Source organism: Ceratotherium simum, chromosome 30 (genome assembly GCF_057802395.1).
Source record: "Ceratotherium simum simum isolate JZ-2026a chromosome 30, ASM5780239v1, whole genome shotgun sequence".
In the NCBI taxonomy this organism is placed as follows: Eukaryota; Metazoa; Chordata; class Mammalia; order Perissodactyla; family Rhinocerotidae; genus Ceratotherium; species Ceratotherium simum.
In genome coordinates this window covers 14878586-14892791 of record NC_141929.1, presented here as the reverse complement: position 1 = coordinate 14892791, position 14206 = coordinate 14878586, and the positions used below count along the sequence as shown (strand labels likewise).

At 41.8% G+C, this 14206-nt stretch overlaps 1 protein-coding gene across 2 annotated transcripts in view; it reads left to right on the top strand.

Moving 5' to 3' along the window:
* Positions 1-14206, top strand: part of HYDIN (HYDIN axonemal central pair apparatus protein) — a 323416-nt gene that overhangs the window by 107680 nt on the left and 201530 nt on the right. For both annotated transcript variants that reach the window (XM_004431814.3, XM_087419963.1), the window contains exons 14-17: positions 122-222; positions 3164-3299; positions 5720-5884; positions 7963-8115. In XM_004431814.3, the coding sequence (XP_004431871.2) occupies positions 122-222; positions 3164-3299; positions 5720-5884; positions 7963-8115 (555 nt within the window). The remainder of the gene's footprint in view (positions 1-121; positions 223-3163; positions 3300-5719; positions 5885-7962; positions 8116-14206) is intronic.

Here is a 14206-nt window from a genome sequence, read left to right as displayed (position 1 = left end):
CAAACATCCCGTGAAGCACTTAGAAGCCGCACTCATCGGTGGTCCTCCCCCGACTCCTTTCTCCCCTGTGCAGAGAGAGCTGGCCTTTTAGAAGAGCAGCTCTTCACCTTTCTTTTTCCAGGTGACCTTATGCTCCAACACTGTACAGAAATACGAGCTGGCCCTGGTGGTGGACGTGGAGGGCGTCGGGGAAGAAGTGCTGGCTCTCCTAATTACAGCGAGGTACCACACTCACCTGCTTTCTCTCTCCCTCAGTCTCCCCTGAGCCGCCAGTAATGGGCTGCCTCTCCAGAAGGCAGCTCGCCTGCCACCAGTTCACGTTGCATTTGTTCTGCTTTCCTGGGAAGGGAAGCTGAATCTGATATTCAAATGACAAAGCTTTAAAACAGCAAACACGCCTTTGGTGGAGATGAGAGAAGGAATGTGTGTGTTTTGCAGTGTTAAGAATAATAGTGCTCTCTAATGGGTATGACTTTTTTTTTTATTGCAGTAACATTGGTTTATAACATTGTATAAATTTCAGGTGTACATCATTATACTTCTATTTCTGCATAGATTACATCATGTTCACCACCCAAATACTAATTACAATCCATCACCACACACATGTGCCTAATCATCCCTTTCACCCTCCCCACCCCTTCCCCTCTGGTAACCACCAATCCAATCTCTGTCTCTATGTGTTTGTTGTTGTTATTATCTACTACTTAATGAAGGAAATCATACGGTATTTGACCTTCTCCCTCTGACTTATTTCACTTTGCATAATACCCTCAATGTCCATCCATGTTGTCACAAATGGCTGGATTTCATGGTTTCTTATGGCTGAGTAGTATTCCATTGTGTATATATACCACATCTTCTTCATCCATTCGTCACTTTATGGGTACTTAGGTTGCTTCCAAGTCTTGGCTATTGTGACTAACGCTGCATTGAACACAGGGGTTCATATATCTTTACGCATTGGTGTTTTCATGTTCTTTGAACAAATACCCAGCAGTGGAATAGCTGGATTGTATGGTAGTTCTATCCTTAATTTTTTGAGGAATCTCCATACTGTTTTCCATAGTGGCTGCACCAGTTTGCACTCCCACCAGCAGTGTATGAGAGTTCCCTTCGCTCCACATCCTCTTAACTTTACAAGTACATAACTAAAAGGGTTTTAGCAGGAAGAGGTGAACAGTTGCTGTTTGTTATTTTTATCTTTAAATATGGTACTCTGGAAGTTATGCAGCAGAAAGAGTGGTGCTCGCAGTCCTGCAGTGGAAGATCCATTTAGTAAGATGACCCTGCTCCAGGACACTGTTGCTATGACTTGAATGCAGGCTGCAAGCAGGCCCCCAAAACAAGGCCCTCCCTAACAATATAAACCCCTCAGAACCCTCACCAACTTCCGTCTTTTTTAATAGACGCAGCAAGGGGCTCTGGAGTCAGGTTAAGATCCTGGCTCTGCTGTTTGTTAACTGCGTCTCCTTGACCAAGTTACAGTCTTTCTGAGGGTTATGTGTCACCTACTGATGGTGACAGTGATCCTAAATAAAATCATGGGCCACACTCTTGCCGAAGCCAAGTGTCCAGATCTGGGATGTTAGAGTGTGTATATGAAAATGCCATCTGAAGGAAAGAAAGAGAATTACTTAGTAAAACTCTGACAATATATCAATCCCTAGAATTGAGGTCTCTTGTGACTCTTGGGAAGACACACTTTAGAGAAGATGCAGACATGCTGGTTGGTGGGGCCATGATAACTGGCACCATTTCTTGTGTCTTGGGTCTGGACGAAGCCAAAGAGCAGCCCTAAAAGAACTTGAAAGTCAAGGCCTTGCCATGATCTACTTAGTATTCCTTCCAAAAACCTAATTGTTTTGTTTGTTTAAAAACAACAAAACTTCTTTCATCTTGTCCTTCCTGTACCCAAGTTTGCCTTTTTCTCTAGTCTTGCTTTTCTTTTCTATGTGGGTTTATTCTGATATTTTCAAGTCCCTTTCCCTGCAGCCATCAATAGAAAATCATGAATTAAAAAAAAAAAAAAGGGAGGACCTAAGAGGCTGTGAGTTTCCTACCATATATACCCTGTGACCCACATGGTGTAATCTGTGGGAACTGCTCGAAGACTCTCAACAGAAGACTTGCCTTTAGAACTTGCTCCCTAAAGTAATTCTCCCGGAGAGCCAGCAGTGATGGCTCGCTGTGCCCTCTACCGCAGGTTAATCCTCTCTTACCGAGCCCTGCGTGGCGCTGTGCTATGCTCTTCATCCACATTATCTCCTGTATTTCCCACAGCACCCTAAGAAGAGTTAATGATGCCACTGTCAATCCCTAGAATTACGTTCATTTTGCCTATGAGCAAATTGGGACTCTGGGAGGGAAAGAGACTTGCTCAAGATTGTACTTGGTAAGGTCAGTATGTGAACCTGGCTCTGATTAATTCAAACGCCAGTGCTCCTTGCCATTGCACTATATGGTGACAGTGCAGCAGGGCAGGTCCGACTTTGAGATTCACAGACACAAAGTAAAACCCAAGTCACCTAACAATAGACCAACTGCACACACAGGGCTTCACTTCCTCCCTTCCCCCGCACACAACTCTCCCCCCCTCTCCCCCACGACACCCCCCTCTGCATTGAGCACTGCTGTCACAAAGCCAGTTCTGGGTTGAGCAGCTGCCTGAGCCTACTGATCCCAGGCAGCTGTTCTGCACAGGAATTAGAATTATTACCATTATTTAGATGGCGTGAGCTATTGCTAGTCCTCAGGGGACTCTGACTGGTCCAAAGTGTCACAGCTAGTTAGGACCCCATGCTGGTGGCATTGGCCCTGTTTACCATGGAAACAGATCACTACCCTAAGGAATTTGCACTGTGGGGGCCCCTTGCCAAAGGAAGGCCAAATATGAAAAACAGTGCAAATGTTAGTCATTATCCACAGAAGACAGCTGTTTAAGGAGTCCTGCTTCTAGCTATTTTTTGATTAAAAAGTGGTGACTGGGGGCTAAGAGGCACAGATGACAGGAGGGAAGATTTGAAAATGATTAATGTAGTTATTAGAGAAAAACTACTATGTGACAGTGATAAATGTGCTTAACTTGGGACTCTGCATTCTCCATATGTAAACAAGCTATCTGTCCTTTTGAATTCTTTAATGAGCTCCTTCCTTTGAGCAGGTGCATTGTACCTACCCTCCATGTGGTTAATACAGAGGTGGACTTCGGGCGCTGCTTCCTGAAGTACCCTTATGAGAAAGCGGTCCAGCTTGTCAATCATAATGACCTCCCAGGATGCTATGAGGTCCTGCCTCAGGTGAGTTACTTTATCCTTTTTCATTGTTGATTTTCCTTCAGTTGGATTCCCTCAATGAGAAGGAGAAATCCTTCTAAAAAGCAATATTCCTGAACACATGACTTAATGTAATTCTGATTTTTAACCCTGGGATAATCTGGGGATGGTGTTATAAAGCCACAGCTGGATTGCCACCTGCATGAGTGAGCAGCTGCAGGTGTAAACAGGTGGTTATTTCCAGGGGAAATTACCTTTGAAAAAGAAAGGAAAGAGTCATTTAAGCCAACAGGTGGAAGTTGCACCTGCTAATAATTGCCTGTGAATTAACCATGCATGGGAAATGAGGCAGAGCTAGGAGTTTTCATTTATGTCTATGGCTGTGACTTGAACAATATCACTAAGATATAGTAGTGCAATATTTATAGATGGACTTGTTGGACCAGAAGCCTGGAGATAATATAAGAATGAGAAAAGAGGAATTGTTTCCTAATGTTTTGTGAAATGGATCTGTCCACATTGCCACTACACCTAGCTAGGTGGGGGATTAAGTAGCTAAACACATATGGATAAAAGATTCTAAAAGATCTGTCCAGACTAGGGTAATGGAAGGTTACTAATGAGATGCAGTTTACCAAGAATGCGTTTGGGTTTAAAACTCAGTTCTATAAGTACAGTACTCTAATAAAAATTCATGCAGAAAAAATCAACTGGGGGTTTTATTTGGCTACAGCTTCAAAGTGAGTTAAAAGACCAGTGTGGGGGCCACAAAACCGAGGCAGGGTTAGGCTGCACCAGAGAAACACTGTGTTCACTCAAGGAGGGAGATAGCTACCCATAAAAGCAGTGCCAGAATTTTGTCTGCAGATCTTGACATTGTATTTTTTTTGATGGAAACGTGAAAAAAAAGAAAAAATGAATTGTGTTCGGAGTAACCAGAACGTCAGTCTACATCATCTGGAAATCCAAGTCATGTGAGCAGCTAACACAGTGTTTAATCTGGAACAGAGAAGATTTAGCTAGGACAAACAGCTACCCTTCACCAGTCAAAGGGCTATTATTATTATGTAAAAGAGGGAATTAGAATTATTCTGTGGGCTTCTCTGAGACAAAACCTGAAGCCAAGTGTTGGAGCGACGGGAGACAACTTTTCTAACTTTCAGATGTTCAGCAGCAGAGCAGCTAGCCCTGTGTCTCAAGAACTCAAAGCAGAGCCTGCCTCTGGGGTGATGAGGAAGCTATTTCTGCACAGCTGGGTTGGGGAAAGGGTGACGCACTTGCCTCAAGGACAAAATTTAGGAAGGAGTCAAAAAACTCGGCAATCAAAGTAAATAATAGTTTCATGCCACATTGTGAGAAATCAAAATTAATGCAAAAAGTCCATGATAAATAAAATAGCAAAATGTTCATAAAGATGGAGTCAGTATTCCTGATTTTTTCTCTTGCCTCAGGGTCCAGTGAGGCTGGGCAGAGTGAGGCTGCAGAGGGAGGTTGCGTTAGATTATGCCATGGTAGACCAGAACAGCTGTGGAAAGACAGGGGGTGCTCCGGACAGGTGAAACCTGCACGCTCTGTCCTTCTTTCCAGGAGCTGAGGCTCTGAAAAGTGTTTTCCAGAATTACTCAATCTTATTTTGCTGTGGGATTTTTAAAGTTTTATTTACTGTTGTTCTTACATAAAAGCTAGTAATATGCTACCGAGCAGGGTTCTGAGGAACATACATTCGTAAACACTGGACAACCTTCATTCATTCATTCACCTATCTATTTCCCAGTTTAAAAAACATGTGCTGAGTATACATTTTGGGTCAGAAAGTGGGCATGTATTGAGGAGAGGCCCAGGTTGTGCCCTAAGAAGTTTACAGCCCGTGGAGAAGACGGAGACATTGATAGTGCACACTGTGGACAAGGACTGCAGGATGCTCCCTGGGGACAGAGAAGGCCCAACTCGAGCACTGCAGACACCTGGGGGCATTCGGGGTGAGGGTGCAGGCAGGTCAAAAAGGGTGCGGGTATTCCAAGAGAGGAACCACAAGTGCAAAGGGTTGGAGGTGGAAGCAGTATCATGTGTTCAGGAAATACCAGCGGCCTCTGCTGGTGGAGCGCAAAGGGACGAGGTGGTGGGGAATGAAGCATGAAGGCGAGGAAGGCCGGGTTAAGGAATTTGGCCGTGGGAAGCTGTCGTCCTGAACTAATTCATGTTGTGGATAATTTCTGCACTCTGCTGGGTTGTGCACTTTGGATTTAGGGCGTTATGCACTTAGCCAAAGTTCCTTTTGTCTGAATTGCAGTGCTCATCCCCATTTACTTGCTTGAACAGTGATACATTTCTAAAAGAACCTCCATGGACTGAGGACAACACTTGTTTCAAAATAATCTAATATGCTGTTGATTTTGTACCGTGCCAGGGGCTTGCTTATCCCTCTAGCTTGTCTCTCCCACCAGGTATGTGAGAATGCGCCCGCCGTGCTGCTGTCTAGTCCCACTCCCTGTGGAATCATCCCCCCCCACAGCACCGTTGACATACCTCTGGCCCTGGAGACCCAGGTCACTGGAGAATACAGGTCCACAGTTTACATCTCGACCTTCGGGAGCCGGGAGCCACCTATGGTGAGAGCCAATTTTTAGAATTACAGTTAAACATTGCTGTACTTTGGGGCCGACCAGTGGCATAGTGGTTAAGTTTGGTGCACTCTGCTTTGGTGGCCCGGGTTCACAGGTTTGGATCCCAGGTGCGGACCTACACCACTCATCAAGCCATGCTGTGGTGGCAACCCACAAAAAAGTAGAGGAAGTTTGGCACAGATGTTAGCTCAGAGCCAATCTCCCTCACCAAAATAATAAATTGCTGTACTTCTTGCCAGGCATTTCAAGCCTCCACATTTAAGGCACACACCATATTCACATATCCTCCAGTTGTTTGTGGTTCTAGAGTTTTACATTCTCATTCTGCAATGGTAAGATACTAACGCTGTGTTACTTCAGGAATCTATTTGTGAAAACATCTACAAGTGGTGGTGTTTTGTAGCAATTGTTCTTAAACTCCTATCAGGAGTTTCTCGCACACACACAGACACGCCTGCCCCCTCTCCAGACCTATTAAATCAGAATCCCTGAGGGGAGGAGGCCAGCACATCTGTATATTTAACAGCCTCCTCATTTGTTCCTGGGGAAAAGCTGGGGATCACTCGCTTGCTACATGTGGGTTCTGAGATTGGTGTCACTCACTACTTACTGGATCTTTTCCTGTAAATTACTGGATATATATACAAGTATATCATATATATGTATATGGTATATTATAAATATATAATTCCTATGTATATCCTATATTATATATAATTCCTATATATATATCCTATATTATATATAATTCCTATATATATCCTATATTGTATATACTTGGACTCATAGCCCAAATTAACCTACTGAAGCTCTTGAGAGAAGTTGTCTCATTCCAAGCATGGGAAGAGGGAAACATGGGAAGCTCTCTGCTGCTTGAGCTGAATCAAAGGATGAATCCTGAATCTTGAATCTTTTTTTTTTTTTGTGAGGAAGGTCAGCCCTGAGCTAACATCCATGCCAATCCTCCTCTTTTTTTGCTGAGGAAGACCGGCCCTGAGCTAACATTTATTGCCAATCCTCCTCCTTTTTTTTTTGCCCTTTTTCTCCCCAAAGCCCCAGTAGATAGTTATATGTCATAGTTGCACATCATTCTAGTTGCCATATGTGGGACATGGCCTCAGCATGGTCAGACAAGCAGTGTGTCGGTGCGCGCCTGGGATCCGAACCCGGGCGCCAGCAGCGGAGCGCACACACTCAACCGCTAAGCCACAGGGCCAGCCCTGAATCTTGAATCTTAAAGGAAGGTGCCCAATAGGCTATGAATCTCTAGACATTTGGCATACTTGGAAGCCGGGTGATGGCAGCATACATTTGTTGGAAGTGATTCTGATTGCTTAGAAGATGTAATAAACTAGGATTTTGCTTTTATCTCTTCCACGTAAAATGCCACAGATAAGCCACCTGACTTATAAAGCAGCATCCCTAAGGCAAGCCACCCTGAAAGATGCCACCATCCAGGTCCCCTACTAGCCTACCCTGTGCCTGCCCTGCACAGATGCAGCCCATGAGAGTGTCGCTCGCTGAGCAGACAGCACTTTATGAAAGAAAAAGGCCCCCCTTCGTTAGGTAGGCACAATGCCTGGCCAAGGGCACAGGCGAGGGGAGCAGAGCAAGGTGGATTTCAGTCCCTAACCTGCACAACTGTGTGCACTGGACAGCCCTGTCATGCTGCTAGTAAAGCAATGGAACTGGACTCAATCCAGCCACATTGAACTCTGAAGTGCCAGTCCTTAACCCCATGCTAAGTGGTCTTGAGGCTGGAGTGCCAGGTGGCATATAGAGGACCGTTATCCTGGTTTCCCCTCAGTGCAGGGCTCTGGGCTGACCCAAGGAAGTGGATCATCCTTCTTGGGCAGGAATTCCAGGCTGGATTCACAGGTCTGACCAGCATGGCCATCTCTGTGTCCCTCTGACTACCAGGGAGAAAGGATGTCAGGTCTAATCAGCACCCTTTTAATGCCCCTGCTTTTTGTTAAAGTGGTGCCTAGAAGCTTCTGTTTCAATTGATTTTACAAGCCAGCCATTTTCAGCTATTCCTGTGTTCTCTCTCTCTCGGAATGCAGGTATGTCACTTAAAGAGCATCGGAGAAGGCCCAGTTATCTACGTACATCCCACTGAAGTTGATTTTGGCAATATCTACGTCCTGAAGGACTCCTCCAGGATCCTCAACCTTTCTAACCAGTCCTTCATTCCTGCGTTATTTCAGGCACGCATGGTGAGTAGACTGTGGGACTGTCATGTGATGAAAACACAGGCTTTGCCTGTATTTTACAGACAGTGGCCCTATTTTCGCAACAGGCCTTTAAAAATGACCACCAGAAGCAGAGATTTACATGGTTCAACTGCGTTAAACTATTTCATTCTCATCCCCAGTTCCTCTTTATTATAGTTCTTTTCTTGACTAAGAAACACAATATGCATGTAGTTTGGTATATAAGCAAATATATTTAGTATAATCCCAGTTCAGGAAGATGCCTTAGAGATCTCTTATTCAGCTGTACCTAAGCCCAGCAGCACACCTCCAGAAAACACTTTTTAAGCAACCTAAGTGCCCATCAAGGGACAAATGGATAAAGAAACTGTGGTATATATACACAATGAAATACTACTCAGCCATAAGAAACGATGAAATCCAGCCATTTGTGACAACATGGATGGACATTGAGGGTATTATGCAAAGTGAAATAAGTCAGAGGGAGAAGGTCAAATACCGTATGATTTCCTTCATTAAGTAGTAGATAATAACAACAATAAACAAACACATAGAGACAGAGATTGGATTGGTGGTTACCAGAGGGGAAGGGGGAGGGAGGAGGGCAAAAGGGATAATTCGGCACATGTGTGTGGTGATGGGTTGTAATTAGTATTTGAGTGGTGAACATGATGTAATCTATGCAGAAATAGAAGTATAATGATGTACACCTGAAATCTATACAATGTTATAAACCAATGTTACTGCAATAAACAAAAAATTTAAAAAAAAAATGTCTCTATACCTAAAAATGCTTCCTTAGATTTCATTTTAACCCTTTGGACTACAGATTTGATAGTATGCTTATTTTATTTTTATTCTCTCTTTCTTTTAACAATATTTTAATGTAGTTTATAAGGATTATGAAATACAACAAGATAGGATTTTCCAAAATCCTACAAAATTAAAGAAAACAGCAAAACAAAGATAGATATTAAATGGTTCTAGAGATGAGTCTATCTTATCTCTGTGTATTTTATAATGACATGTAGATCTGCTTGTGTTCTATAAGGTAATTTTTTTTAACAGAGATAATATCACTTTTTGCACAATTTGGGAATTTCTAATCCAATAATTGAAAGCATTCTTGATTTTAGAAAAAGTTTTATAAATTTAAATATAAGATTTAAAATAGTATAGCCCTTCTCTTATCCCCAAATTATTGACATTTGAATGGGTTTGATAAGCGGTGCTTGATAACCAAACCAAACATTTGGTTTCAGCATTTGTCAGATATTTCTGAAAAATCAAACATTATTAAATTTTAAAAGTCACTACCAGAAGGAATAGGATCATAGTTTTCTGTTGACTTCTGACAGCTCCTCGGAGTCATTGGTCCCCCTCAGCAGCCATTTATCATTATCGTTATTCATTTGTATTATCCTTTGTCATCACGCCTTGTAAAGGCAGCCATTTCCTGTATGGCCACTGCTCTTTTTAACATGAGGTTGGGACACAACCCCACTCTTATTCCAGTGCCTTGTGGATCTTGTGTAAAGAATAATGTTTAATAATGTTTAAAGAAAAATCCTACAGAAAAGATGCCTTTACTTGTGTTTATCCAATTATCCATTTTGTTGATGTGTTTGGTGGAAAGCCTGAGGTATTGCTTAGGGAGTGTTGCTTCTGGTCCAGTTTTGTATGTGCAGAGTTCACAGTGCGGGAGGGAAAGAGTCAGCCGACCTGTTCAGGACGATGAGAGGTGGCACAGGAGGGTCCCAGTGGATTACGGAGGACGGAGATGGGCAGAGACAGCAAGGACACTTGCGTACAAATACAGCAACGATTCCCTCTCATTCTCAGATATCTCCAGATTTCACTTTTTATGGCAACTTTTTGTACATTTTAAGAAACAAAAAGCACATGAAGGATATATTGGTTTTTATTAATATAGTGTATGTATTGAATGACCCAGCTGGTTGCTAAAATGGGACTTTTTCTTTTCCATCAAGGTTTCATGATTCCATATTTTGATTCTTTAATATCATCTTAAATCAGTAAGCTCCAGTCCCAAGGAGCCAAACGTGTGATATAAGTGACCTGCTGTAGAATGTGTTTCTCTCTCAATCCTTTCTTGGAAAACTGGTGTTTACTAAGTTGATTGCCCTTATAGCATAAAAGTAGTTTCAACTGTAGTTCTCTTAGGTGAAAATTAAATTCCTTTCATATTTAGGCTGGGATTTTTGATGGATTTCCTAGTAAATACTGTATGTGTTAATATTATAGAAACTGAATTACACTAACAGAGATTAACTACAGTGGAAGGAAATTGAATTATTAAATTTCAACATGATGTACAGTACTGGACTTGCAAATTCATTGCTACAGAAATTACTAAGCATTAGGACAGAGTTGCAATTAATAGTTGTTCCCCACCTAAGCCTAGAGCTCAGTACCCAGGTAGGTGGTGATCAGATATTTATTGCATTTAATTTCTCACTCCCTCAGAAATAAGTAGGGCCAAGGGCACATTCTTCACTTCTGTTATTATATGAGTTCAGGTCTGGAAGTTCTCTTTCCTGCTAGATACCCTGACAGGAGGAGTCATTCTCTCCCCTCTTTTGGCTGTCAGTGAGTGTCTGCTCTCCCCAGATGCGGTACCCACTGTCAGCTATCCGTCATGCTCAGCCTTGAGCATGGGCCGCTCATCGTGGTGACCACTGTGATTTGATTCTCCCTTAGCAAGAAACTTCTGTTCGTTATCAGCTGGAGGGGTCAAGAGCTGGGAAGCTGGAAGCCCACCTTCACAGTGATGTTGGGAAGATAAATGACACTAAGCGATTTTGAATTTCTCAGAAATGAATGCTATACAAAAAAATGATTTAAAAAAACACCTGAAATCTCTTAGTACAATATGGAGTGAAGAAACAATTAAGATTATATTTTTTTCTGTTCCATTAAAGCTTAAGTTATCCTGAGTGTAAATAAATTGATTTGTAAAAGAAGAGTGTTCTGTGGCCTGGAGCGCTAAGTTCTCCTTTGCTTTGGGATGCCTGAAGTTTCAGCCTCCCCTGAAGGTTCCCAAAGGGCTGACTTATTTGGGTTAAGCTGAAGGACTCAAAACAATAGAGTAGGTCACCTCCAGTTTGGAGGGGTAAAAAATACCAGAATGTGAGAGCAGAGCATGCACAGGCCCTTCTGGCAAAATTGTGTGGACTCTGCTGGTATACACAGTGCTCTTTGGGGAAGATGGGTTCCCTCTCTCTGGGGGACAGCAGAAATGAGGGCGAGAAGATGGTAGTCTCCCCCAGCCCTGGGCCCTCAGCACTGGGCCTTCTTTGCTTGAGTGCCTCTTGCTAGGCAGAGCAAGTGCATTGCCCAACACTTGTTTGGAAGCATCTGGAATCCTTTTCCTTTTGCTCTTGGCTCTAATTCAGCCTCAGGCACCATTAAGTTGAGAACTTGTGTACAGTTGTCAGGGACACCTTGGGATCAGCTGGCACGGCTTCACACCAGCCTTCTGCCTCTGTGATCATCAGGAGAGGCCATTGTAGTTAGATCTTGAGAGTTTCTGGGATCCAGGAAACAGGGATTCTGATGCCTCATTCAAGCATAGTTGTTTTTAAATATTTATTTTCTTGGTCAGTTGCCATAGAAATACACAGTGAGGTAGCATCAAGGGAATCATCGGGCCTTCACATCTCCTTCAGATCCTAAGCCATCGGGTTATTTCCTCGTTTATGTAGGGGCCCCCTTTCTATATTTGCGTATTTATATGCCTATCTCCTTAAAATGGCATGGTCTCTGCTTTGAATTCCCAGCACCTAGCAGCAGGCTTGATGATGACAATACGATGACATTATTTATGACTACTGTTTGTTTAGTTCTGTTTGCAACTTTATATGCTATATTTCATTTACTGCAACTCTGTGAGAAAAATACTGTTATACTGTCTATTTTAACAAGGTAGAAACAGAGGTACAGACAGGTTAAGTAAATTGCCATAACCTCTAAGGGGCAGAGTCGGGTTCTGAACCCTGGTGGTCTGACTTCAGACCCATGCTCTTTCCCACTGTGCTTACTGTACTACCTAACTTTGCCTAATTAATTTCATGCTCATAAAAGACCCTTAAAGGTAGAAACACCCAGAAGAGCAGGTTTTGCTAAAAGGGCAGGAGAAGAAATCAAGGAGCATTTCTGAAATAGACAGAAGGACCAGATACTCTTCATTTTGTTCTGAGATGCATTGAAATGTATGTCTGCAAATCACCTCCATTACATCATTTTTCAACCAACCAGGATTCCTTTAATTGTATATCTGAAATAAAGACACACAGTCTACTTTCCTACTTTTTTTGATCCATTGTAATGTAGTATGACAAAACATTCAGTTCACGTATGTAAATGTGTGTAAAAATTCTTCACTATGATAGCTCCTAAAAGAGGTTTAAATACAAAGTTATGACCTATTTTAACAAAATAAATAGACAAACCCAGAAGGAGATTGGCAGGCATTTCAACATCCAGTGAAACTTTGGGTGCTGGACCCTGTCCGTTTGAGGAGAGAGTGAAATTGTAGCCATCCCAGAGAGCTCATTTTTAACTTCTTGTAGTAACTGGTTTGTTGAAATCTGTAGTTTTATATGAAATACCTCTTACACTATGCCATCCCTACATACCTGAAGCTCACACTACAGATCTAGAACTTGGTCCTCCCTTTGGGGCACTTGCCGTATTAGGGAATTAATGCTAGAGAGATTTCTAATGGGCAAACAGTAATTCTCCAAGGCCTTTTGATAGATGATGTTATTAAGATATTTCTTAATAACATAATTTGGATGAAGAGAAGATGGAATGAACTGTTTCTCAGCCTTCAATGGGTAGATTAGCTCTATCCTCAAAATGAACCATTACTTCTATGGAAGGAAACAGATGAGAAAATAAGGTATGAGGAAAAAGGAAAGAAATGGGCATGAATCAGAGACCCCCTGCAGTTGTTATCCTCTTTATATTCTTTTTTGTTTATGATAGGTTTTGCAAAATAGTAGCTTTGTTTACTAAGATGTACATTTACAATATAATATTTGGTTTTTAGCTCATAGCTAAACTCTCATGTTGAATATGACTTACACCATAGCACTTTCTGTGTCCTCAACACACACCCACTCCCCTTAAGGTTTGTCCCCACTGAGCGGATCAGATAACTGAGGTTCTCTTTGTCAAGAGAACTGACCGGGGTTACATGGTAAAAGAGTGGCAGCGCTGCTAGAACTCAGATTTTCTAAATTTTAGTCCAGTTCTTTTCTGTTTCACCACAGAAATATTTGATTCTAGAGGTCAGGAACTGTGTATATTTAACATATTTTTTTTATACAGAAAAATTCAAGAGACATACTTGACGCTAAAACCTAACACGTTAACCTTTTCCCACATTTACCTCAGATCCTTTATTTTAAAGAAATCAAATAGTAATGGTAAAGTTGGAGTCCCATATATTCTCCTTGCCAGTCCCATTTCCTTCTTTCCCCAGAGGCAAACTTACCATGAATTCCATGTATCCCAGCCATGTTTTTTATATTTTATTACAAGTATATATGTATTCATAAATACTATATAGTGGCATCTTATTGCTTTTTAGATGTATATAATTTGTATCACTGTATCATTTACCAGTAGTATGTTTATTTCTCTGCCTGCTAGTTGACAGTGAGTTATTATAACAATGCTGCAGTGAACAGAATACATGTCTTCTTGTGTACATATGCAAGATGCATATACTTTTGGTGTATATAGGTAGAGTATATATCTAGCAGTGGAATCATTGGGTGTTAAGACAGGTGCATTTTCAGCTTCCTTATATATTGCCAAATTGTTCAGCAAAGTGGTTACATCACGTGCCCTTCCAGGAGTGTTTGAGATATCTATTTCTCTAGTAGGCCAAAACTTAGTATGGTCAGACTCAAGTTCTTGCTAGTCTGAAAATGAAATAAAATTTAATTTGTATTCATAATTGAGGTTGAGAATTTTTCATGTGGGTATCCTTTTCTGTCAATTATCTATTTGTAGAAGTTCTTTATACATTGTGGATCCTAATCCTTTGTTTATAATGGGGTTT